Source organism: Alnus glutinosa, chromosome 4 (genome assembly GCF_958979055.1).
Source record: "Alnus glutinosa chromosome 4, dhAlnGlut1.1, whole genome shotgun sequence".
Lineage (NCBI taxonomy): Eukaryota > Viridiplantae > Streptophyta > Magnoliopsida > Fagales > Betulaceae > Alnus > Alnus glutinosa.
In genome coordinates, this window is record NC_084889.1 from 7,645,807 (window position 1) to 7,659,285 (window position 13,479).

The 13,479-nt window shown below is 34.9% G+C and overlaps 1 protein-coding gene and 1 long non-coding RNA gene across 2 annotated transcripts; both read right to left on the reverse strand.

Annotated features, from left to right (window-relative positions):
* Positions 1 to 467: 467 nt before the first annotated feature.
* LOC133866842 (putative laccase-9) lies at positions 468 to 3,106 on the reverse strand. Its single transcript, XM_062303493.1, has 7 exons — positions 2,949 to 3,106; positions 2,621 to 2,772; positions 2,195 to 2,442; positions 1,992 to 2,117; positions 1,325 to 1,913; positions 824 to 1,176; positions 468 to 716 (listed from the first exon to the last, which is right to left on the reverse strand). The coding sequence occupies exons 1-7, from the start codon at positions 3,051 to 3,053 to the stop codon at positions 583 to 585; spliced, it is 1,707 nt and encodes a 568-aa protein (XP_062159477.1). The 5' UTR covers positions 3,054 to 3,106; the 3' UTR covers positions 468 to 582.
* A 5,064-nt stretch (positions 3,107 to 8,170) lies between these two features.
* On the reverse strand, positions 8,171 to 9,096 carry LOC133865738 (uncharacterized). The gene is made up of 2 exons (XR_009899798.1): positions 9,049 to 9,096; positions 8,171 to 8,380 (listed from the first exon to the last, which is right to left on the reverse strand). It is a non-coding gene; the product is annotated as an uncharacterized LOC133865738 (long non-coding RNA).
* Between the last annotated feature and the right edge of the window lie 4,383 nt (positions 9,097 to 13,479).

A 13,479-nucleotide genomic window follows, 5' to 3' on the forward strand; every position in this document is an offset into this window, starting at 1 on the left:
TTCGAAGAGCCTGGCAAAATAAATTATAAGTTACAATTATATGTTTTAAACAATAATTAAATTTTTGTTTGTTAGACTTTTTGTATATATAGTTTTAATCAATTTTTATTTTTTTCATTCATAGAATATATTTTTTTTTTTTTTTGAAAAAAAAAAAAAAAATTACCCCCTAAATTAAAACCTTGGCTCTACCACTGGTTCCAGCCCAAAAAAGCCTCTAGGCTATAATGGGTACGCCAGGGTGCAGGGTAAGAGGGTCACGACCCTATCAAAAGCTGGCTTGATCGACTTCATGCCTTGGCAGCTTAGCTTCTACTCAAAATATTTTCTGACTTCGTCCCTGCTCTTTAGCATTATACTTAAAAATTCAAGAGACTATTCTAAAATATGTTTTTCTTTTAATATATATATAATACACTTACAATAACTTATATAAGGAGAAATTTCTAAATGCAAAGTACAACTCAATGCGAACTTTATTTAAAGCATTTTATTGGAAAATGGCATAATTATTTCTTCAACAAATGGAAAGGCCTAGATAATTCAAGCCCTTATGATTGAACCCAAAACATTCTTCCAAAACTAAGTGCATGTAGGCAAATTATCTGGAGGTGGCATCATGCTTGTTTCCTCTGTTGTCCCATTCCTCACAATGATGACCGTGTCCATACCCCAGCTAGAGTGCCTTTCCAAATGACAGTGCATAAACCACACCCCTGAAGAATATACATGCATGATATCATCGATCCATACATGTCAATGCAAATCTAATTAATTACCAGGATTAATTATATTTTACAAGAGAAAGAGATTAATTAATTACCAGGATTATCAGCAACAAATCTAATGGCAGCCCATCCATTCTTAGGAACTCCGATGGTGTTAACTTCCGGTGGATCTACCAAATTGTAAGTTCCTGGGGAAGTCGTGTTGTCGAAATTGCCATAATCCGACCCGACCAAATAGAAGCTAAAACCATGAAGATGCATTGGATGGTTCTCCGCAGTCAATATATTCGTCCCTTGGAACACTATTTCAACTTTTTTGCCCCAATCTATCATCCTTGCCTTTGTTCCTTGGCTCGGAAGTAGATATTCGTCAGGTGAAATTCCTGTGTAGTTAAATACAAAAGGAGGATAACCTGGAAAATCATCATCATAAACGCCGGACAAGCTCCTGCAAAGAGCACAAAAGATTTTTTTCATGTATATATGTATATTTGAGCATTATTTATTTCTATTAGTATATAGGAAAACTTCACTAACCACTCTGATCTTTTATATAAATTAAATAATTAAATTCATTTCGAGATAAGTGGGATTACTTGTAGTAAGCCTGCAGTATATCGATCGTCGGGGTCGAGAAACTAACGTTGTTTAAGCTAGCAGCTAACCTACTACCATTTGGCCCAGCACACGAATCTTGATCACAAGGCAATTGATTAACAGAAACTGTAATGACGATTCTTTCGTCAATTTCTTGTGGGACATCAATCGGGTGCTCAGTACTCGCCAACGACCTTATGCGACTTGTGAAGTTGTCAGCACTAGCCCTGTCGGTGACATTAGGGAGGGAAGGATAGGGAGGAGAGGATGGAGCAGTGTAATTGCCTGTATACTTGATAATGGCTGAAGTGTTGGATCTGTCGTACGGGGCGCTGGAGTCAACGAAAGGTGTAGCAGCCATGTAATAGTAGCTGGGTGTCTGGTTTGCTGTGAGCAATACATCCATTGTTTGTCCTGGTGTTATCATGATGTAATTGGTGTTTATGGGCTTTATGTATGCACCATCCTGTCCGACGACTGTAATGCTGTGGCCGGCGATTCCAAAGAACATTTCCTCGTTCATCACTGCACTTATTATTCGGAGAAGATATGTCTTGCCGGATTCCACTGATAGACTATATGTTGTTTCTGCAACAATAAAATATTATATACATAAGATTTCTCGAAAAAAAAAAATGTTTCTGGTTGAATTATATATTTTGTTACCATTGGAGCAATTATTTGGATATCCTGGTTGGCCATTGATGGTGTAGGCGTCTGATAGGGTTGGATCACCGCCAGTTTCCGTGGCATTATCAATTAATTCCTTCACATCTCCTTTGTACCATTCCCCTGCAGCAGCAAGGTGGAATTAAGCTTACATGTAGAAAACTAGGAACACACACACACAGAAAAGTACTTTAAATTACCAAGTACGATAACTACTTCTTCATCAGGCTGTGTGTCATATGGATATTTGGTTCCGTTTTCAGGTGAAATAATAATGGCGCCATGGATTGTGGCGCGTGACCAGTCGCTATGGGCATGCCACCATAGAGTTCCTTCTTCAGTAGAAAATATGACCTCTTGAGTGAAGTTTTTTCCTGGTTGAATAGGGCACTGTGTGATGTTCTCAGGACCATCTGACCATGGATTTCTAGGTTGCTTCACTCCGTGCCTGTAAATAAAGATTAAAAATAAAAATAAAATTATTCAGCGTTTTTCATAATATAATTAATTCAGAAAACACTTTTATATCTTAATTGAAAATCACTTGTATCTTTATATCTAGTCAAAATGCTTTTTTTAAAAATTGTGAATGAGAAAGAGAGAGAGAAAGGGGGAGGAGTCATCACCAATGAATAGTTACACCATAGTCTCCATTATTCTGGACATTAATATATGCCCTATCGCCTTTAGTTACAGCAATTGTTGGGCCAGGCCACGTGCCGTTTACTACTAGCATACTCTTGCTGGTACACAGCCTTTCGAAATTTGTGTTATTCAGCTGCAACCATAATAGCATGGAAAAAGAAAAAGAAAATAAATAATCAACACGTTTTCCACACACACACGCATAAATATATATATATATATAAGAGACAGGTTGGTCTCTGTGGTTTTTCTTTTGAAATAATTAAGGAGGAAGGCTAGCTAGCATATATATAATTGGAAAGTACTTACAACAAAGGTGTAGTTGTGGACATTATAAGCCATGCAAAGGGGCACCCAATCGAGAAACAAAAACCCTAGGAATCCCAGGATCAAACCCATATTCTTTATTCCCATGATACAAAGAAAATTCTTAGCTAGTGTCGCTTCCTTCTGTGTCCATCCGCCGGAGGTTCAAGAGCTATTTATAGATCCAATCCGCTTGATCTACAAGGAAGAAAAAACACAGGAAAAACATGCATATATGTCCACACCCGAGCACTAGAGACTTGCTTGGGCCAGCTAATTTCTATAAAGCACGTTGATTTTTCTGGCGGCTGCTGATATATTCGTGAGCGGTGGAGGAAAAGACAAACCGCCATACATATATATATGACTGAGTCGCGCGCTTCGCAATAATTAGTTCGCAAGCAATTAATGGCGGGGGTCGGTCATAATTATTTACTCTAATTAATCACACACACACACACATATTAAGTAATTTTGAGAACCACTCGTATCCAGATCGACACATGCACACGTTTAAGTCGTACGTTAGTGCATGCATGGTTCCTCACCATATGAACAAAAAAATAGACCACCTCGATCTCCAACGAAACAAATTCAAAAATTGTTATGATGTTCTCAATATTTTTGAAATTAATTAATACCGTTGGTCCGTTGGAGTTATTGTCAAAATTTTGAATGCCACTGTCATGACTACTAATTCGCCATTGCCCAACGACTCCATGCATGTGATCATTAGGGCTGGATATCCGCCTAATATGAGGACATTTTGAATAGTTTAATATTATTAAAAAAATTTAATTATTATTAATCTTAATTGGTTTATAAATCACCATGCATGCATCCGCGTGAAAGTTTGGCTAAATAACTAATTTTTCTAAATGATTGATTAAATTGTCAAAGATTATTTAGTTTAAACATGGTCCGCTAATTATGCTTAGATTAGTGCTTCATCGTTTACTAGCACAGCATCCTTGCGCAAGATAGCTTATAATCAAAGCTTTTAGCCTAAATTACGACTATATGTCCTGTCTAATTAATATCGTCGAACTAAACGACGATAATTAACCTAGCTAGCTAGCTTGCTTAAACTTTTAGCCTAAATTTTTCTCTGCCTTTAATTTCATGGGCCAGAGCTTTTAATTTCATGGGCCTTTATATATATTTATATATATTTGTCTTAATCCAAAGGGACTTCAGATTTAACTAGGACTCTTTATAATTCAGTCACATGAGCAAAAAAAAATTAAAATGTGCGGTAATTAATTAGCTGCCTTGTTTGACTGTGTTACCAAGAATTAGAGCATTCACACTCGATCGGGTGAACAGCCCATTTTTCGATTTTAAAAAATTTGAAAATGTACTTTACTTTTTTTATTTATTATTATTTTATTAAAATATTCAAGCTTTTGGAAAAATGAAATAAAATTTATCTGCATATATGCAAAAAGAGTACGTTGAAAATTATGCAATATAGTTAGGAGCAGTGGGCCAGTCATGCCTGCATGCATGGATCAAGCATATAAAACGCACACTAGCTCTTGTGAAAATGATTGTGGCACGTCATTTCTAGCCTTTATCTTTAGCATTAAAAAACAAAACAAAACAAACAAACAAACAAAAAAGAGAGAGTAGAATGCATTGGCTTAATCTACGAGTATATATGTGCAGTACCATCCAGTACTTCTACATGCATGGGCAAATTCTCCGGTGGTTAAGTAAATTAAACACTAGGCATATTTTTGACTTTTGCAACGAGAATCTTATTGATAACATTGAATTTTATTGATATCTCGAGAGAATTGGGTCAGGTTATGGTTCAATCAAACTTGAGAGATTGTTTGCGGTTTTCCACTGTCTAGAGTCACATCCAAATAGATTAGCCACTCTGATCGCTCCCTCCTAGTTACCTTTTTCAATTAAGAAAAAAAAAAAAAAAAAAGTTAATACTGAAGATTCAAATTAGAGATGCGTTAGGCATTGTTAGGCACAAGATCAGAAAGGCTAGGATCGATTTGTTAGGCACAAGATCAGAATTTGTATTAGAGATGAATGAACGTACTTTTGGCATCACCTTTAAAGCATGCACTAATATATATGCATGTACCTTTGACAAAACCTTTCGGCCGGCGTGTAATCAAAAAACACCCTCTTGCTTAATTTTCTAGATCGAACACGCTGAAATTTGATGTTGAACATACGTACTCAGGACGAAAGAGATCGAGAATTTGAACACTGAAATGATCGATCTGTACTTGAAAGAGGATCGAAAACATTAATTGAAGTGATCGAGATGCATGGTGGGCTTGTGTGATTTTTATATATAGCATATCATCTTCGATCTGTAGTACTACTGAAAATGAAGTACAAAAATATATATGTACTACATTTATGTGCTGCATGCCGAAGACATATACATTAATTGGTTATATATATACTTACTTTGATTGGACAATTCTGTCCATCCAATAATATTATAGAGGAATGTTAGAGCCTTTTTTTTAGTGTTCTTTTGAGGTCTTTTTATGCTGACATGGCACTTTGTATTTTTCAATAAAAACATGTGAGAGAAATCAAATTGTAGTTTTTCTTTCTTCAAAACAAGGTATCATGTCAACATAAAAGAACCTCAGAATGACATTAGAAGGAGATCTAGCATTTTTCAATATTATAAATCTATTTTACCACATTTCTTACTCTCATTATATATTTCCCTTCCATATAAGATCAAACTTATCAGAAGTACTACTTATTTTATTTAATTTTATTTAATTTTATTTGTATTGATATAAGTGGAAGTCCACAAAATTTGTATATGTATATGTAGCAAAGAGGGGACAAGAATTCTAACCACATAGAAGAGAAAGTTAGTAGATAGGATCAGAGGCCCAAGGTATTTTATGGGAAGATGTTTCTTTTTGAAACCCAAAGTTCCCATTCCCAAATGAAAGGCTTTTGCCGCATGCATGTAAAAGTATTAGCTTTCCTTCTGATGGGGAAAAACTCTAATAAATCTTCAAAATTGAGAAATAGTTTTAAGGGAAAACTATATTTACTCAGTCTTGACTATCATTTTTTTTTTTGAAAAAAATATTTTCTAATGTTTCTCCAATATACGATTAGGATTGCAATGTCTTTCTTCCATAATTTAAAATGACAAAAATATTCTTAATAAGATTTTAAAATAAGAAAAAAAAAAAAAAAAAAAAAAGAAGAAGTCAGAGAAAAGTAAGTATTTTTTTTTTTATCATATATAATGTATTTTTGTCATTTTAAGTCGCAGAAGGAAGACATTGGAACTCCAATGATAGATTGGGGGACATTGCAAAAATTAAAACATTAAAAGAACTTTTTTTTAAAAAAAAAAGTAGTTAGAGGTTAACTTTTTGCTTAAGTGCTATTTTTTATTCTCCTGGTCTTCATTTTTGGTCAAATCACAATATTATGTACAATGACTTTTGAATTAATGTTTAAAAGTATTGAATACAGGTGATCTCTCCAATTCTCTTTTAAAATAATTTGCAAGACATGTGAATTAGCTGATCTCATTCTCCTTCTTCAAATTAAAGTAAGTTCCCTCAATTTTTTTTGTAGCATTACTTTGACTTACTTTTGCAAATAAATTGCAATACAGACGGAGGTATGTTTCCAATATATATTTCTTGCTACATCAATATTGTAATTCATAAATTGAATTGTACATTATATACTTATACTCTTAACCATTGCATTCTTTGATTATTCTCTTAAGTAATAAATAATATTATATGTTTTATTGGAGTTTGATGAAGTAAATGATATTTTGTAAAAAAAAATGTGGTTTAATTGTTTTTCCTACAAAATTTGGCAATAGAAAAAAAGAAAAAAGGAAAACGCGAGACTCACACGACATAGAAAATGGATGCTTTTGCATGAAAAAAAGAAAACAAGGACGTAAGTAATTACAATAGCATTCAAACAATAGTTTCAACTGGTGAAAGTATGAGAGAATAGTTCTCAATAGCTCAGAAAATGAAGATATTCCAAGTAAATTACTTAACTATAATTATTTGATAAAAGAATATAAAAAAAGTATCCATAAAACTTAACTAAACTAATTAAAAAACTACTTTCTTCTTTTCCCTATTTCATACAGGAAAATTTACTGAACCTTGGAATTTTCGCCCACCTTTGTACGTATGTGAGTATTGTAATGCAATAATATGGTATGAATAAAGATCAATAAATCTAGAAGACCTGCTAATCCTAAATTTAGCATGTGCTGTATGGATGGCGAAGTGAAGTTGCATTTACTTGAGAAATCACTTGCTACTCTTCAAGAATCGCTAAATCCAGCTGGGAACCAGCGTTCAAAAAATTTTAAGGCACAAATTAGAAGTTATAATGCCATGTTTGTTGTGATATCAATAGGTGGAAAAGTGGATCATAGAATTAATGATGGAAGAAATCCTTATATTTTCAAACTTAATGATCAAAACCACCATAGAATTGGAACACTACTCCCAGCTGATGGCCTAAGTTCCAGTTTGCACAATTATATTTCTATGCATGATACAGAAAAAAAAAAAAAAAAAAAAAAAAAAAAAAAAAAAAAGAAGTTTCAAATAGAATTAATGCCTCAAATCAATCGGAAACCATGATTTATCTATTGTTGATGCCTTAGTCCGAATGCTAGATAAATCAAATCTATTGGTAAAGATCTTTCACATGGCTAGAGACCATTTCAGTGGAGGTAATACCCACCACTTAAGATTACGTCTTATTAGCTCACGATCAATTGATGGAAGAGTATAAAATCTACCTACATGTTCCAAAATAGCGGCAATTGTCGTTGGTGATACTGGTATTGATAATACACATCGTGATGTCATTGTAAATTATAAAGAAGGTGGATTACAAAGGATAAACAAACTGCATCCATCATACATGGCATTGTAATATCATCTTTTATTCCCATATGGTGAAGATGGCTTTAGGCTTGGTATTTTACGTAGAAGTGTTGATGGTACCAAACCTAATACAAACAATTGAGTTACAAGAAGAGAATATTATGCATATCGATTGCAAACAAGATAAGATGTACGCCCCGCTTTTACAAAAAGCGTAAGTGAAAATTTTTCGATTTCCACGTGCCACGTGACATTACTAACTCATCAGAGTTATAAATTAGCAGCGGAATATAATATTTTTTTAACAATGACACATCAGAGCTGACTAAATAACATCAATATATAAAAATAATAACATTTTGTTCTGATATAATAATTACATCCAGAATAATAACATATGTGCCACAAGCGGCACTTAATAAATACATAATTATTATCTTCTCCAACATAACAAATATTTCATATTAAAATAATTATTCCAATAGTCTTGACCTTTGATCCACCCTGCAAAAACTCGCATGAGATTGCAATTATCACCACAATCTCATGCTGTGATCAAGTGAGTCAACAGTCCTTGACCACAGTGAAATACTGCATTATTTAAAAGTACACTAAGCAATCAAATGATGACAGTTATATAAATACATGCATAACCTTGTATACTTCTTACTATAACCTTAATTGAACCTATGTTCCATCAATTTGAAGCCTATGCTTTGCTTATTATGAGCCTGTGCTCTGTTAGATTGAAGCCTATGCTTCTTTCATTATGAGCCTATGCTCAATGCTTACTAATGGAAGCATATGCTTCATTAAATCTCTCAGGGGCCTATGCTCCTATTGGTGGCCTATGCTCACCCGCTTTGTTATTAATACTTCAACCTTTGGTTTATCCATCGGTCTTATCAGTGAATTGATGCCTTGGTACCTAAACTTCGGTTTACCCGCTGGTCTAGTCAATTACTTGACGCCTTGGTTTGTAAACCTCAGTTCATCCGTTGGTCTCCTCAATCACTGACGCCTTGGTACCTAAACCTCCAGTCTTTTTATTAACCCATTCATAACTCAGATTATGCAAACATCATATACATAATTCCAACCAGAGCATGTTAAAATATAAAATGTCAAACCATATGCATACAATTAAATAAAGCAGACTTCAACACATAATCAAAAATCACCTCACATATCATCCTCAGTGAGTAAGAAATATTCACAGTAATTCTTCTGGCTTCAGGAAAGCGTTCACAGATATAATCACTGCATTATACATATATAATACAAGTAAATAGTGAATTAGTATAATTCACTAAAAATGCATTTTAATCCTATTCTAATTTTTGACCTTTAATCCTTAATAAATTTTCCTATTTAAAAATGATCTCCACATATGCAATTTGTCCAATTACATTTTATTACTAATCTTTTATGCAGAATTTATAATGACATTTATTAAGACTTTTAAATATCTATTTATCCAAACAGAATAACGGCATTGGTATTAATAACGCCTAAAATATTTTAAAATATTTGGACGGCATAACGACGCTTTTGTAAAATAGTGACTTTTTATTCGGGCATTATAACGATGTATTTATTAATTAAATACTCCGCTTGAACCTGATTTAAAACCAACATTAAAATGTTAGATACTTAAAATAATAAGAACTGTAAAATCACAAAACATTAAAACAAGACTAATAAATCAAAGTCTTACCAAATATCTCAAAATTGTATTTTGAGATATTAAAGAGTCCCTTTATTCCATTACTTAGACAAAAAGTAGTGATAGATTTATATATCATCTAGCCTTATTTTTCTTATAAGTGACAAGAGAGTAATTAAGAAAAGACAAAAGAATAAAGAGGGAAAAGAGAAAGAGATGGGTCCACGTATAATGTAGAGAGTTCTAGTTCCTACCTTCATTTATTTCTATTTCTCTTCTTTCTTTTGCTACTTTTTATCTTTTTCCCCTTTTTCTTTTATATATATATATATATATATATATATATATATGTGTGTGTGTGTGTGTGTTGACCGAGAGAGTGTAGGGAGAAGACTTACAAAAGAAAAGTTTCTAGAAGCTCTCTCCACCTTTAGTTTCTTATCTTTTTCACTTCCTCTTGTTTCTTTCTTGTTGCTGGCCGTGTGATGAGGGAGAGGGCTGGAGAGGATTTTTCCTCTGTTACGAAGCAGAGAGGGACAGCAAGAGAGAGCAGTTTTGGCAAGGGAAACTTTGCATCTCTTTGCGGCAATAGAAAAACGGATGAAAGAAAAGAGGAGAAGTGTGCGAATTGAAAGGTGGGATGTACCTATATTTATAATGAAATGGGTGGCTAGGATGACTTGGATCAAAACTGATCCAAGAGCTGCAAATCAAACTTGAGCAGCAAGCTTACAGATGAGATATTATTCGGAAATCTTAGACGTGGCAGAAGTTGGATATGAAAATCATATACATATAATGATTACTTTAGATAAGAATCAAAAGGAGAGGAGAAGAACGTGGAAAGGGAGCTGCACCTGGCCTCGGAGAATTTTGGACGGTCGGATGCGTTTTGGGATGAGTAATGCTATACATCATCCCTTTGTCCTCCTTTTGTCCTCCCAAAATTGATGTGGCTCTTAAAATCACCATTGGATCAAAATCTAAGAGTGATATATCAAAAATTTAATGGTGATTTTAAGAGCCACATCAATTTTGAAGGGACAAAAGGAGGACAAGAGGATGATGTGTAGCATTACTCTTTTGGGATTGAGTGATCAAGAGTTGGGAAGATGGCAGGTGGTAGATGAACTGGGCGATGACTCATGACCATGCTAAAAATCTGATGTCTCTAACTAACTATTAGTTGGGTTTTACTTGGTTTCTAACTATTGCCTTGATTCTCTTTCTAATTAAACTGGGCAGTAACTGGGTAGTATCAACGTGTAAGGAGACTGGGCTGGCCTGGGCTAACATGAGCTTGGCTGAGTTTTTATAGAAATTGAAATGGGCCCACAAAATACATAATTGAATTTTCGTCTTATTCAGAGGTATAATTTTTCGCGGGTGTTTTCGGATACTAAATAGAGTCCAAAAATTATGAAATTTGGGGGTAGCTAGAGGACTTCGAGACGAGCGTTCTGGCTTTTGAATTGAATAAAACGGAGTTTGTTTGACCACGTTTTCAATATTCTAAAGTTTAAAGTCTGTTTGAACTTTTATTAAACTAAAACTATAAAGGTTCCTCAATAAATGAATATTTATTTTCATAAATATTCATATTTATTCTTTTGCTTTATTATTAGGTCATAAATTATATTTTAAGATATTTTATTCAATATCTTAAAATACAGGGTATTACACAAAATGGTGGACATACATTGATATATGGCAGCCGCTTATTTCAACAGTTTGTTGTTGATGTATACACATGTATTGAAGGGATTTGACTTGAGTGGGTAAGACGTAACCAAAATGGATTGAGGATTGACTTGTATTATGGATTGAGGGATGCAGTTATAAGGGGTATTAATGCACAACACAATTCTAGTGTATTTAAACTACTCAAGAGTCCTAGTGAATCTTTTGATAGAGCATCCGATTGATAAGGATGAATAGATAAGTTATTATGCAAAGTTCTAGTTGTATTCAAAATTCTATCTAGGTTTTGTATTAGATTAGTGTTACCTATCTAAGGTATATCTAAACTAGAAATAAGAATTATCTTGTAATCAAGGTTATCTTGTAACCTCTATATATACATCTATACACGCTCACTTAAATGAGCAAGAGAGAAACTGTTTTAACAGTAAAGTATTGTGAGTTGCTATATGGTATCAGAACCCTCATAGAATAACATCTTCTTTTTTTTCCTATCCATCAATATATCTGATTCCTCTATCTCTTTCACTGCACCACCACCTCTTTCCAATCCTCCCTCTTCCAATGTTATCTTCATAGTTCCCAACATGAATCACAACTTGAACATCAAGCTCTCCAACAACAATTTCACGGGTTGGAAAACTCAGATTCTGGCTTATATCAAAGGCCAAGATGCGTATCGCTTCCTAGATGGCACTTCTCAACCTCCAGTCCAAACCATCCCGAACACTAGCACTGATGCTAGTGCACCCGTAACCATGGTAAACCCCTAGATTTCCTTGCCTGGTGTCAATGGGACTAGATGATTCTCAGCGTGTTAATCTCCACGCTCACAGAGCCCCTCGTCGTCTACGTCGTAGGATGTGCTACTGCCCATAATCTTTGGACAACTTTAGTCACCATGTTTGCTTCTCAAGTACGATCTCGTGTCATGCAGATCCACTACCAACTTGCAACGTCCAAGAAAGGTAGTTCCTCTATTACTGAATATTTTCAGTCCATTAAAGCCATGAGTGACAACCTAGCTGCTGCTGGACAGCATTTGAATGATTTTGAAAGTGTCTCCTATCTCCTTGCCGACCTCGGATCTGAATATGATCCATTTGTTACCTCTGTAACAACTCTGTTGGATCCTTTTTCCTTAGATGAATTATATGGGCATCTTCTTCCTCATAAGATGAGGATTGAACATCACCTCTCCTCCAATGAGACAGCACTGCCATCAGCTCACTTTTCTGCTCGAGCACCCGTGCCTCATGGCCTTGGCTATCGTGGCCGTGGATCTTCTTTTGGTGGCTGCAATTCTTATCATGGTAGAGGACCTCCTTCCAGTGGTCGTGGTTGTGGCAACTACTTCTCACTAGATCCAACACCGCCCTCTCGACCTATCTGCCAACTTTGTAGAAAGATTGGTCATACTGCCCCTCGGCGCTACAGTGTCCTAATCCAGCCTTAGCTGCACCACATCCTCAAGTGTATTATTCATCTCCATCACTGCCTTCTGAGGAAGATTGGTATTTGGATATTGGTGCCCACACATCACATCACCAATGCCCTACAAAATTTGAACCTGTCTTCAGAGGAATACACTGGCCAAGATCAGATTCACATAGGCAATGGTAAAGGTTTGTCTATTAAACATTCTGATTCTGCATCTATTTCTATCTCTCGTCACAATTTCCTTCTAAAACGAATTGCTTCATGTTTCGCAAATATGCCAAAATCTCCTTTCAATACGTCAATTTGCTCTTGATAATTCTATTTTCTTTAAATTTTAGCCTTATCACTTTGTTATCAAGGATTGCAAGACTGGGATTCAAATCCACCAAGGCCAACTTAACAATGGTCTCTATCAACTCTTTCCTTCACCTGTGCATTCATCAACTCCTCAAGCACATGTTGGTGAGAGGACTACATCACATTGTTGGCACAAACGATTGGGACATCCAGCCCTTTGGATTTTCAACCTTGTTCTATCCAAGTTTCAACTTCCAGTCTCCAGTCATAAGGCACTACAACCCTGCACTGCCTTCCCCCAGGCCAAGGGCCATCAGTTGCCATTTTCCCTTTCAACTATCAGCATTTGTAATCCTTTAAAACTACTTTATTCGGATGTTTGAGGTCCTTCCCCAACTCCTTCTTTAAATGGAAATTGCTATTTTGTTTCTTTTATTGATGCCTTTTGTAAGTTTACATGGGTTTATCCAATTCAATCTAAATCCGATGTTATGTCTTTATTTCTCAAATTTCAAACCATAATTGAGCGACTACTCAATACGAA